We start from the raw sequence: 12159 nt of genomic DNA, 5'->3' as shown, positions 1-12159 counted from the left end.
CCTCACTACTCTGCCTTCCCTCACCCAACCTCGCGGTTGATCCCTGCCTGCCCTCTGCGGCTTAGACCACGTCCGTTCAGCTTGCCCAGGGTCGGCTTCACAAATTTGGGAGATGGGACCTTTTTCTTTTTTAAACTGCTCCTTACTCTTTCCTCCCTGAGACCTTTCAGACGGTCGCCCCGTGTGCAAGTCCTCACTGTGGTCCCCAAGACTGAACACTTCCCTTCAGCAGGCTTTTTTCTGGGTTCTTGGCTTATTCTTACACATTTACTGAGCCTTGTTTTACCTGTGGTCTTGTCCAGGGCACATTTGAGAGCATACAGAAGCTGTGAGCATGTTACAAGGAACAGCGTATTTGAGTCTTTTATAGCCTGGTGAGATCTACTTTCTGTGAAATTTGGAGTGACTCCTTAGGATGTCTAATTTACCACAAACTTACTTCGTTGCCCCCCAAGTACCTTTCTGTAGCAGAGGGGACACTGGAGTCAGGAACCTTGACATCTCAGGTCCCAGATTTGCACCTTTTGACCAAAATGAAATCACACAACTGAGAGTTGTGAGTTAAGTTTTATTTGGGGTAAAATAAGGACAACAGCCCGGGAGACAGCATTTCAGATAGCTCTGAGTAACTGCTCCGAAGAGGCAGGGGGAGCTCAGTATCATATATGATTTTAGTGGACAGTGGTTACATACAGTCAAGCAGCACACACTTAGGCAGAGCCTTGCTGCTAGTCATGAGGAACAGGTGTCGCCATTAATGATTTTAGTGCTTTTCTAGATTTGAGGAGACGTAAGAATTTGGGCTCATAAAATTTTTGAAAATATCTATCTGAAGGCCTATTCTGCCAGTTTTCCCAGAGCAGAGTGCCTCATTCCTGATCTCCACCCTGAACTTTTAGGGAGTGAAGGTCAGCGGCTGCAGCGGCTCATGATTTTATCCAGAGGTAGATGGCAAGTGCCAATTTTTAGTTGGCACACCTAACTTACTGCCCTATAATCTTTGAGGGAGGCAAAGTAGAGCACTGGCCTAGGAGTCATGATTTAGGACCTGTCCCAAGTTGGTCTTGCAGGATGTGAGCTTAGCTTGATCACTTCCCCTCAGTCAAATGAGACTTATCAAGATCCAGTTCATTTCTGCACCCACAATGTGTTCAGCAATCTGCCTCACTAAGGAAGCCATGCAATTTAGCAACAAGAAAAAGTTCCTACAGATCCACCTGCTGAACAAATTCCCACTCTGTACAAACTATGTCTCACTTCTTAATGGCTGTTGGCAAGCTGATTTTAAAATGAGTTATTGGAAAAATTTTATGAGACCAGGCGTTTTATTGCTTACAGTGTAATAAACCAAAGTATTTTCCCCCATACAGAAGTAGCTACAGATGTAGCTATAAAGGTGATTAAAAAACCCAACCTCAATTATATCTCTATAAAACTGGATGAAAAAGAAAGACACTAACCACAATACCATTTCACATCTAAAAAATTAACAATACTTCATTAATACCAAACATCCAGTGTTCAAATTTCCTTAATGATGTCATTTTACATTTCCTAAATCATGATCCAAATAGGGTCCAAACATTGTACTGATTATGTCTCTCAAATCTACTTTAATGTACAGGTTTCCACTCCACCTCCATTTATTTTATGTTTGCAGCTTATTTATTGAAGAAATCAGATTCGTTGTTCTGGAGTTTCCTCTGGATACTGATTGAATTTCCACTGTATTTTTTAGCATGTTTCTCTATTTTCTTATTTCCTATAAACTGGTTATGTGTACGGAGTTGATTCAATTTTTGGCAATACCTCACATAGGATGTTAGTGTTAAAAAGTAATTGAAAAGAGTACATGTTCAGGTCTTTAAATACAATAAAAACTGCTTTTGTTATGTTTTTATTAAAGATATTCACTTATAGTTCATTAAAAAATTGCCCTGATATACACAAAAATGTCCTCATAATGGTAATTAAAAGCAGCTACTCCCACCCCCCCTTGTGTCCACACACCAATATTCAATTTAGATTGGCTTAATCTTGAAGTGTAATCCAATAAGACTGAAGACCAAACACTTCAGGTCCTGGACAAGATAATAAAATACTCGTAAGCCTTCTGGATCCCTAAAATGTAAGAGGAAAAAAATATTTTAAAAGCTGAGGAAAAAAATACCATTTAATAACCCAGATTATTTACATACCAATATTCCTCATAAAGGTATTTACAGAATTAAATCTTTCAAAACAATCAAGTGTCCAAAAAGAAGAAAAAGGCTATATGCTATATATTAAAATGGAATATTATGAGGTCATTTGAAATGTTAAGGTTTTTTTTTAATGAGGAAATGCTCATATCATTTTAAGTGGAAAAAAATCATGATTAAAATAATAGACTGTTGATCTCAATTACATTTTTTTTTGTGCTTTTAAAAGACTACATTTTTTTTAAAGCACAGAAAAAAGACAAGAAATAAAGATTAATGGTTATCTAATTGCAGTTTATGGGTGATTTTCCCCTTTCTACTTTTCTACATTTCCTGTATTTTCTACTATGAGCATGCATTACTTTCAGAATTAGGAAAACTTCTTTTTTAAGATGTAGTACTAAGTTGGACCCAGAGGCCGAAGATTATTATGGCATAACTGGCTAAGAACAAGTAGACTGTCCAAAGGAAGACAATCATGCCCAAAAGGTACTAAAAGTGACCTGTATCTAATCCTAAATCCTCAATGCACAAGTGCCAAAGAGGTTGCCAAATTCTAAAGACTCTTTGTGGCATATAGGTTCATGTCTCAACTTTATAATTTATCCTATTAACAAAATGACTTTTAAACTGATATTCTAAGTCATTTAAAGTTTCACCAAAGTCAGACTTTCACTTGTTTTGGTGTATTTCATTTTCTGTTCTGGCTAGATTCTTACCCACTTTGGCTGCTCCTATGCATAAAGGTATTTACAGAATTAAATCTTTGAAAACACTGAGAAGTTCTGATTAGCAATGTTTGAATACTATACCAAAAGCAATAGGAACAAGCCGTTGAAAATAATATGGAGGGGACAAAGCTGGCCCCTTCTGTTGCACTTATACCAGATGTTACCACAATGGTCCCAATTTGGTTAAAGGTTTCATATCAATCTGCTCTAAAACAGACACATCTGGTTATAAGGATCGTGTACCTACTTGGATTGATTGACATCAATAAGGGAACCAATTTTTGATGTTGTGAAAGAAATGTGTTCATCTCCAATGACGATTTCAAGCTCCTAGAAACATTAGAAGAAGACAAGCTGAATTAGATTTTTTCATCAATCACACAGAAGAAGGGTTCATCATCTGTCAAATCACACAAACTCTAATACAGATGGCCACATGAACACGACCAGTTCAATCTTAGCACTAAATCATGCTGGGGACTAAAACAAAGAGATAAATTAAATACTGGGTTAGCCCTTGAGTAGCTTACACTCTTAGATGAAGTTATGTCTGTGAGGCTCCACCCTTGGAAGAATTTACATCATGTTCTGTATACGAGCTTTCATTGTTAACAATGTGGAGTAACGTGTCTAAATGTTTTACAAATAATAAGAATCTAACTTTTTGGACAACATGGGACAAGGAAAAAAATTCTAGATCCTGGGTTTGATCCCAGCTTTGTCACTTACTAGCTGTATGCCCTTAGGCCTCCATTTCTAGAGTGAAACAAGTACTATAAATCTTCAACTGATCAATCAGTTGGGTGGGGAAGAAGGGGTGCTATGGGACAGATCAGCAAAAACAAAGATCTCTGCCTTTCTGGGACTTCTGAGCCCTACTTCTTTTCTTTTTTCCCTCCCCATTCTTTGTTTTTCAGTTTTTCAGTATGAAAAGAATTCAAACAGAAAATAGAGAAAATTCTTAAGACCAATGTTCTCAACGCTCAGATTTGAAAATGTTAATATCTAGTCATACCTGTGTCAGATTTTTCTTTAAAAGAAATAAAATATTATTGATAGAGTTTACGCCCAGCTCCTGTTCCACTCTCCTTCCTGCATCCCCAGAAGTTGAGGTGTATTCTTTCCACTCATGGTTTTGGTAGTATGTTTTTAAGATTTTACATAATCATACTATATCTTTTTGCTTTTTCCATTCAACAAAGATTTTTTAAAACTTGTTTCTATTGAGTTAACGTTGGTTTATAACGTTATGTAAGTTTCATCTGTACAGTATTATATTTCTACTTCTGTATATAATATAGCATGCTCACCACCAAAAATTCAGTTTCCATCTGTCACCATACAGTTGATCCCCTTTACCCATTTTGCACCTCCCCCACATCCTCTCCCAGCCCCTCCCCTCTGGTAACCACTGCTCTGTTCTCTGTATCTATGTTTTCTTTGGTTTGTTCATTTATTTTTTTGTTTGTTTTCAACAAAATTTTTTTGTAAATAGATCAAGTTGATTAGTTTTAAATGCTTTAGAACATTCCATTCATTCCCCTATTGAAAGTAGACTTAAGTTGCCAACTTTTGTTTCTATAAACAACACAGCAAGAACAGTCTTCCATGCATCCCCTGTACGTATGTGAAAATCTCTCTAGGAAATTCCTACAAGTAGGATAAAAGTATTTTCAACTCTGTTAGATACTACCAAATTGTTCCCTAAAATGGCTGTACCAATATTATTCCCACCAGTATATGTGAATCCCCCTTTTCTTTCTCATATCCTTTTAAAAACTTGGTGCCTTTTTTTGCTATTCTAATGGAGCTGAAATGGTATTTCACTGTTATCCTAATTTTCACATTTCAAATGAAACTAAATATTTTCATAAATTTATTAGCCACTTGTTTTTCCAGTTCTATAAATTGTCTATTCCTACCCTTTACATATTCTGCCACTGGCTTATATTTTCATTATTAATTTATAGTTCTTTATACATTCTGAAGAAACCCTTTGCCAGTTACATGTTTTCAAATGTCTTCCTCTAGGCTGTGGCTTATTTTTCAAATTTATCTTTGAATGTCTTTAGGTAAAAAGAAGTTTTAAATTTAAAGAAGTCAAATTTACCAATCTTTTCCCTTAAGGAGCTTAAAAAACTTCTCTATCCAGAAATAAAAGATAGTATTTTCTTCTAGTCAATATTTTCTTCTATATTTTAAAGTCTTGCTTTATTTCTATAAATGATCTAACTAAAAATACTTCATAAATATATTGCCAATCATCTTGGTATAATTTGTTAAACAGTCCATCCGTTTCCTACTAATTTGAAAGTCCCCATCTGTCATATACTGTTCCAAGTTCACATATTTTCATAGGTTGATGTTTCTGGGCTCTCTATTCTGTTCCAATGGTTTAGTGGTCAATTCCTGAGGCACTATCACTATATAAATGACTATAGCTTTATAAGAAATCTTCAAAATTATCTTGGCTACTCTTGCTCCTTTGATCTTCCATGAATTTAATCCCATGTTCCTAGGTTCTACGAAAAATCCTGTTGTGATTTTGATTTCAATTGGAATGAATTTATAAATTACCTTGGTGAAAATCAATAATAATACTGAGTTTTCCCATCTATAAAAATGACAGATATTTCTATGTCCTTCTATAAAGCCCCTTCCTGTAAATTTTGTACATCTTGTTAAATTTATTTCCAAGTTCTTTATAGCTTTTGTTGCTAATATGAATGGGATTTTATTTTTAATTACATTATCCAATAGGTTGTTGCTAGTGCACAGGAGTATGCACAGGACTTTTTAGTGCACAGGAGTCTTCAAAGGACTATTGTAAATGTTAAATGACTTAATGGACCTGAAACGTTTATCAATTCTAAAGCCATACACACACACACACAGTATCACTAAGAGGTATTACTAAGATCTCATGGACATATATTTAAAAATTAACTCGAGTAAGTACTGAGGATGGGATTTTTTTCACTCTTCCTCAAGAGCTGGTCCATCATTTTGAGTTGATTAGAATAAACTTACATGAGTTCTCACATGAATTTATCACTGAGCTTTTACTATACACTGGCACTATCTTAGTCGCTACAGATACAGCAGCAAAAAAAAATATAAAATCCTCGTTTTGAAGTTTTTATGTGTATATGTATGTCTGTTGTAGTGGCGGAGGAAGAGGGATACATAAAGAAAACCAAACAAAATTTCAGACAATGATAAATGCTATGACGATAAGAATCAGATCTTATTTTTAAAAAAAATGATGGGGAAGGCATTTTAGATCAGATAGACAGTCAAGACATCACTGAGGAAGTGACATCTGAAAACCTCAATAAAAGACAGGCTTGGACAGAATATCCCAGGCAGCATGTAGCAAATGCAAAGGTCCTAAATGAAGAACAACCTAGGAGGAACAGAAGTAAGGCCAGTGAGGTTTGAACCGTGAGAGATCATGAGAATGATAAGATAAGGTGGGAGTTTGGATTTTATTTTAAATGCGGTGGGAAGCCACTGGAGAGTTTAAAATCAGTGGAATATATAAGCAAATTTAAATTTTAAAGGTTACTCTGGCTTCAGGATGGAAAAATGGGCTGTAAGGGACAAGACGAGAAACAATGAAATCAATCAGAAGTCTAGATTATAAAGGTAGCACTGAAGTGGTGAGAAGACTCTTCCCTGTGAATTCAGTCAAACATGACTGGCTTTTATTTTTTAATCACCATAATGGTCTTCAGAACAAACATGTAAGCCACAAATTTAAACACATGTACTCAGTTGCTTGCATGATTTCCCATTAGATTGTTAAAATAACTATGTTTTATTTATCTTTGTATCCTCACTCTACTTTGTCCATAGTAGTTACTTAGCAAGTGACGTGGGCAGCAAAAACTCTGAAAAGCTGGGAAGGGGTCATAAGAAAAAATTCAGAGCTGGGCTCTAGGTGGTCAGCAGCACCACTTGCTCTCCCTGATCCTCCCCGTGGGATTACTGCTTCCTTAGACCAAGGTACTGGCAATCTGCTCTGTGCGGGGCTCCACAACACACACACACATACCTGTGTGTATTCAATGTCATATGCAGAGCAGTAAACCTTATTTGTAAGATTTCTGCACTGTGGGTAGTTGCCAAAACACTCACCTGCCGGCCCACTCGGTCAGGAGGAGGCCACAGAGCATCATCCTCTTTGGTAATTTCACTGTCATCAATTATTCTCTTCAGTTCCTCCATCACGCTTTTATGTACATAAGCCTGAAAGCAAGTTATAAAGCAGAATTTAAGTTGTATCCCTAAGAAGCATCCTGACTCAGTAATGAAAGATAAAGAAGACTACTCCTGAACACGTTTTTGGCAGCTTTGCAAGTGGGAAGATATTCTGGCTTGACCTCAGCATGCCAAGAGGGCAGGGTCAGAAGTGCCCAGTGACAGCACCGCAGTCCCACACATACTGTTCATGTGGACCTACTCCTTGCCCACCTACCCAACTCATCCCTGAGCCCCAAACAAAAATCTGTGAGAAACCCTGGTTATACTTAACTAAATGACATGCTTCTGAAGAGTAGACATTTCTTTTACAATATACTTTACATACTAGTCCACTGTTTAAAAAAAAAAAGCAAGTATGCTGACATGTGTGGGTAAGCATAAAACTGACTGCTAATTAAATAGCACGAAAATATACTGGCTGTTGAGACATTTTCAAATGTGACAAAGCGGTTAAAAGGAAAAAGCCTTAATGGTGTGGTAGAAATCATGCCAAAATGGAGTACATGGGCTTGACAGAGGCAGGCTCTCTTACTAGCAGGGATAACTATGAACAAGCTCCATAATTAATATCTGGGCCTTCACTGTCTTGTCTGTAAAGGGTATATAATATTCACAAAGGCTTACAATAAAGGTTAAATAAGACCACAGATGCCATGCCTAGCATCTGACATGCATTCAATGATGCTAACTGCTTTTTCACGCTCGCTTTCCCCCATTCAAATAAAAATTAAAAGACCTCTATTGAGTGCTGGGTTCCAGGGAATACAGCAAACTTTTGAGGGGTGAGGGTGGTTCAGATGAAGAAACTGAGACTTATCAAGTTCAACCAGGAAATTTGTCCAAGGTCACATGGTTAGTAAGCAGCATATTCAGGGTTCAACCCCAAATCTGCAAGACTTCAAATGATTACCAGTAACTGATTCAGCATTGTGAAAGAACGTAGAAACTAAAAAAAAAGATCTGACAAAAACCTTAGAAGCTGTCTACCAACATGTCTATACTTCTCTAGTCTTTATCTTTCAATACTACTCCCAGAAAGAACAAAAACAAGACAAAAGGCTAAATGGTAGTAAATGAAAGGCTCTCAGAAGGCTCATTACCTCTTTTCTGATCATGACATCATTTTTATAATTGCTGTTGTTGGCATATCTCAATTTCCCTGTGAGAGGCAAAAAACAAGTTCAGTGTATAATAAAAACATGAATAAAGCATCATTAGCAAGACTATCAACTGTTGCTTAAAATGTATCCTAACTTTCCCTTCAAACTATCTAACAGATTTACTATTTACACCTTTGGTATTCCAACAATATTAGTCTTCTCAGTTTTTCACTTTAGCTTATTAAATAGACTTCCAATAAAAAAATACAGCTGACACTGAATTAGAGTGCCTTCAAAAGGCAGCTCAGGTGTGATAAAACAACAGACTCTTGTCACCAGCAAATCATATCTCTGCAGGTTAATGTCCTCAGCTGAAAACAGGACTAGTAATTGGTAACTTAACACACACATGGCCTCCAGAGGCTCAAATGAGTTATGAAAGCATTTCTGAAAACTGTAAAATGCTGTTTACATATATTATCATGTGACTGTGCAAAACTCTGATCTATTCCTGTGATGGAAAAGTTGTGGTTTTGTTATAAAGCACATCTGGTATACAAGGCCCTTTGTGCATATTGGCATTCCACAGGCTAATCTGGGTATATATGGTGGATACAAAAGAGAAGATAAAAGGGAAGAGATATTTTTTTTCCCTGTAGAATATAAGACACACTAAAAAGAGCCAAATCAACTGATGCCTCACTACTCTGCCTCTCTGCCACATCTCTCTCCTTTCAGTTCATTCTCCATACAGTAGACAAAGCGATGTAGTAACAAATGGATCTGATTAGATTACTCTAGTATTTTGACACAGACAATGGCTTCCCACTGCCTTCTTGATAAAATCCAACTTCCTCAACATGGCTTACTGCTAAGCTAAGCTCCTTTCTAGGCTCACTCTTACAATAGTCCTCTCTCACATAGCTGGAGTTAATCAAACTACAGTTGACCCTTAAACAACATGGGAATTAGGGGAGCCTACTCTGCAGTCAAAAATCCGGGTGTAACAGAGTCAGCCCTCTGAATCTGCAGTTCCTCCTGCATCTACAGTTCTGCAGTCTAGGATTCAACCAACTGTGGATCACGCAGTACTATAGTGCTTATTGTTAGAAAAAACTCATATATAAGTGGACCCACACAGTTCAAATCTATATTGTTTAAGGGTCAAATGTACTTGTCTCTGCCTGAAACATCCCATGCACTTTTTGGTTTTCAGCCTCTTTATTGTTAATGCTGTTCAAAATGCCTTCTTGACTTTCATCTGCCTAACCAACTTCTACACATTACTAAAGACTCACTCACACACACACACACACACCCTTCCCCATGTCATTTTATGCAGGAGGCCTTTTCTGACCCTCAGGCTAAGTGCCTTCTTTCTGCTCCTAGAGTCCTTTCTATTTCTTTCTTACAGCACCTAATACACTGTTTTGTCACTGTCAACAGCTCTATCTCCTTTACAACGGGGGCTTGTCAGATTCATCTTTGTGCCCGCATTTAGTGGAGGTTTTCTGCCATCTTTGATTCCCTTTCCTTCACCATACTGGCCCCTCCCCAGATCCTATCAACCAACAAAGTCCTATTGGTTCTGCCTCCAACAGTATTCTAAATCCTTCTCTCTACTAACACTCTAGTCACAATCAACATCCCTTTTGTCTTGACAGTTGTTAACTGTCTCCTAATAAGTAGCCCTGTTTCCATCCTTGCCCATTCTGCGCCTAATAATTAAAATACTTTTTCAAGAACAGGTTACAACTCTTCTCGGCTTAAAATTTCCCAACTGTTTCCTGCTGCACTTAGAATAAAATCCAAACGCTACCATGGCCTATGAAGACCTACGTGGTGTAACCCCTGCCTACTTAACCGACATCATCTCCTACTATTCTCCTCGGAGTTCACTACTCTTAAGCTACACTGGCCACCTGAAATGCGCCTAGCTCATTCCTGCTCTACAGCCTTGTCACTTGTTACTCCCTCTATCTACAATACTCTTCTTCCCGATCGTAACAAGGCTGGCTCCTTATCAGAGTTCAGTTCAAACATCTCCTTTCCAGAGTTCTCCAATAGCCACCCTTTCTAAAAGCAGCCCACCAGCATTATTATGTTTTGTTTTATTTTATTTATCATTTTGTTTTATTTTGTGACCATTCCTCATTATCTCGAATCTTCTTTTTTGTTTACGATCTCTCTCCCAGAACTCGAATACAAGTTCCACGAGAGAGGAAGCTTGCCTATCGTTCAGTCCTGTACCCTAGATTGTGCCTGCCACAAGGCAAGCGTTCAAGTAATGTTTGTTAAATAAAGCATTATGGTCAAAACGTCACTAAACAGGAGTCCCTGGACGCTCAAAGAAAAAACCAGTGGGGCAGACACAGGATCGTTCCTTCCAAATCAGCGCCTCTCGGCTACCAGTCCCTTCCTCCTGCAGTTCCTCGCACATTCCGGACTCCCGGCCTCCTTCACTCGCCCGCCCCCAGGACTAGTCCTCCCCAGGGACGCGAGGCTTCTCTCACCGTCGGGTCGGAACTCAAACTCCAGGAATTCGTGGCCGAACTTGCCCTTGTGACCCACGTAGTAACGTAGATAGAAGTCACTCTCCATGGCTCGCGAAAGGCAACTTTAACAGCAAACCTCACCACCGCCGTACGCGCCCGATACTGACGTTTACGGCGGCGCGCGGAAGTGACGTCAGACGACGCTGCAGCTGGTCGTGGCCAGATCCCTTTCTGCCCCGTCCGGCGACGGGGACAAGGTGGCTCCGCCCCTCCGGGCGGGAACGGAGTCTCTTCCGCCGGATGCTGTTTGGGTGCAGCCCCGCCTCGCTAGTCCAAGGCGGGAACGGAGCTGAGGCTGATAGACATGCGTCCTCCTAGTCTTGAGGCCGGAAGCCTCCTGAGGGCGTGTGGGCCTCGTGGTGTGTCTGGAGGCGCACTTGGAGACCTTGGGCTGAATACCCTGAGTACTGTGTCCCTCCAGGTTCCACCTCCATTTAGGACACCCGACTATGTGAGTTGGACAGGGCCCTTCACCGTCTTGAGACCTAGGTCTTCTCAACAGTAAAATGAAGTTAAAGCACCCTACCTAACGGGAGGGCGCAGCACACGAGGGTGCTTGTGTCCAATGTTGACTCTGACTGAACTCTGCCCTTTTAGGATCAGTTCTAGAAACCATTGTCATTGATGCTTTCCCTGACTCCACAGTGGAGGTTGCCATTTTCCTGCAACTAACTCGCCCACACTTATCCCCCATTTTATCTCTACCTTTTATTTCTTCCCCTTTCTACCTCACTGCACTCTAGATGAGGTGCTGTGAGTAGGAGTTAAGTTGAATATCTGATCTCCCACTCAGTCATCTATGCACTGCTTACCCAGCAGTGATTCTTAGTCCTGGCAGTGCAATTGAATCGCCTCGGAGGACCTAAAAAATAAACGTGCCTGGGCCCCACCCCAAACCAATTCAATCAAAATCCCCCATGGTGGATCTGTGCGTTGATACTTCTTTTTGCAGAGCTCCCCAGTTGAGTCAAGATTGAGAATTGCCCAAGAGGTCCTTGCCTTTTTCAGTCTGAAGTGATTGACATCTGTGAAGGCCTTCTGGCTGTGGAAAATTTTTATTCCTTGATTAGGCCAAGGGCAACCAAACTGCTAATTATTAGAAGCCTGCTTTAGCTCATCTAAGTTCCAGCCAAAGGGGAAATGGAATTGGTTCTTGGTGCTGAGATGGTATTCTTGTGGCCTGGCAGCTCTAACTATACCATTCTGTATTCAGGCTAGTGGTCTCTGATTCTCATTCCCAGTCTTGCCATTACTACTTTTCTCCCTGAAAAAGCATTGGTAGTAGAACGGGTGTGATGGCGGAAAA

General features: G+C 39.4%; 1 protein-coding gene across 1 annotated transcript; it reads right to left on the bottom strand.

Moving 5' to 3' along the window:
• Window positions 1-1881: 1881 nt before the first annotated feature.
• Window positions 1882-10993, bottom strand: MAGOH (mago homolog, exon junction complex subunit). The gene is made up of 5 exons (XM_010951774.3): window positions 10812-10993; window positions 8299-8357; window positions 7073-7183; window positions 3180-3262; window positions 1882-2121 (listed from the first exon to the last, which is right to left on the bottom strand). Exons 1-5 carry the CDS (start codon window positions 10897-10899, stop codon window positions 2022-2024), a joined length of 441 nt encoding a protein of 146 aa, XP_010950076.1. The 5' UTR covers window positions 10900-10993; the 3' UTR covers window positions 1882-2021.
• Between the last annotated feature and the right edge of the window lie 1166 nt (window positions 10994-12159).

Source organism: Camelus bactrianus, chromosome 13 (genome assembly GCF_048773025.1).
Source record: "Camelus bactrianus isolate YW-2024 breed Bactrian camel chromosome 13, ASM4877302v1, whole genome shotgun sequence".
Lineage (NCBI taxonomy): Eukaryota > Metazoa > Chordata > Mammalia > Artiodactyla > Camelidae > Camelus > Camelus bactrianus.
The sequence above is the reverse complement of the archived record's forward strand: the minus strand, read 5'-3'. Positions and strand labels throughout refer to the sequence as shown.

Excerpts from the sequence above, each read along its gene's own strand:
- MAGOH (XM_010951774.3), bottom strand. The coding sequence starts at position 10,899 with ATGGAGAGTGACTTCTATCTACGTTACTACGTGGGTCACAAGGGCAAG. Across the intron at positions 8,358-10,811 it reads GTTTGAGTTCCGACCCGACG|GGAAATTGAGATATGCCAAC; the intron begins GTGAGAGAAGCC and ends TGCCTCTCACAG. Across the intron at positions 3,263-7,072 it reads CTGACCGAGTGGGCCGGCAG|GAGCTTGAAATCGTCATTGG; the intron begins GTGAGTGTTTTG and ends TAATGTTTCTAG.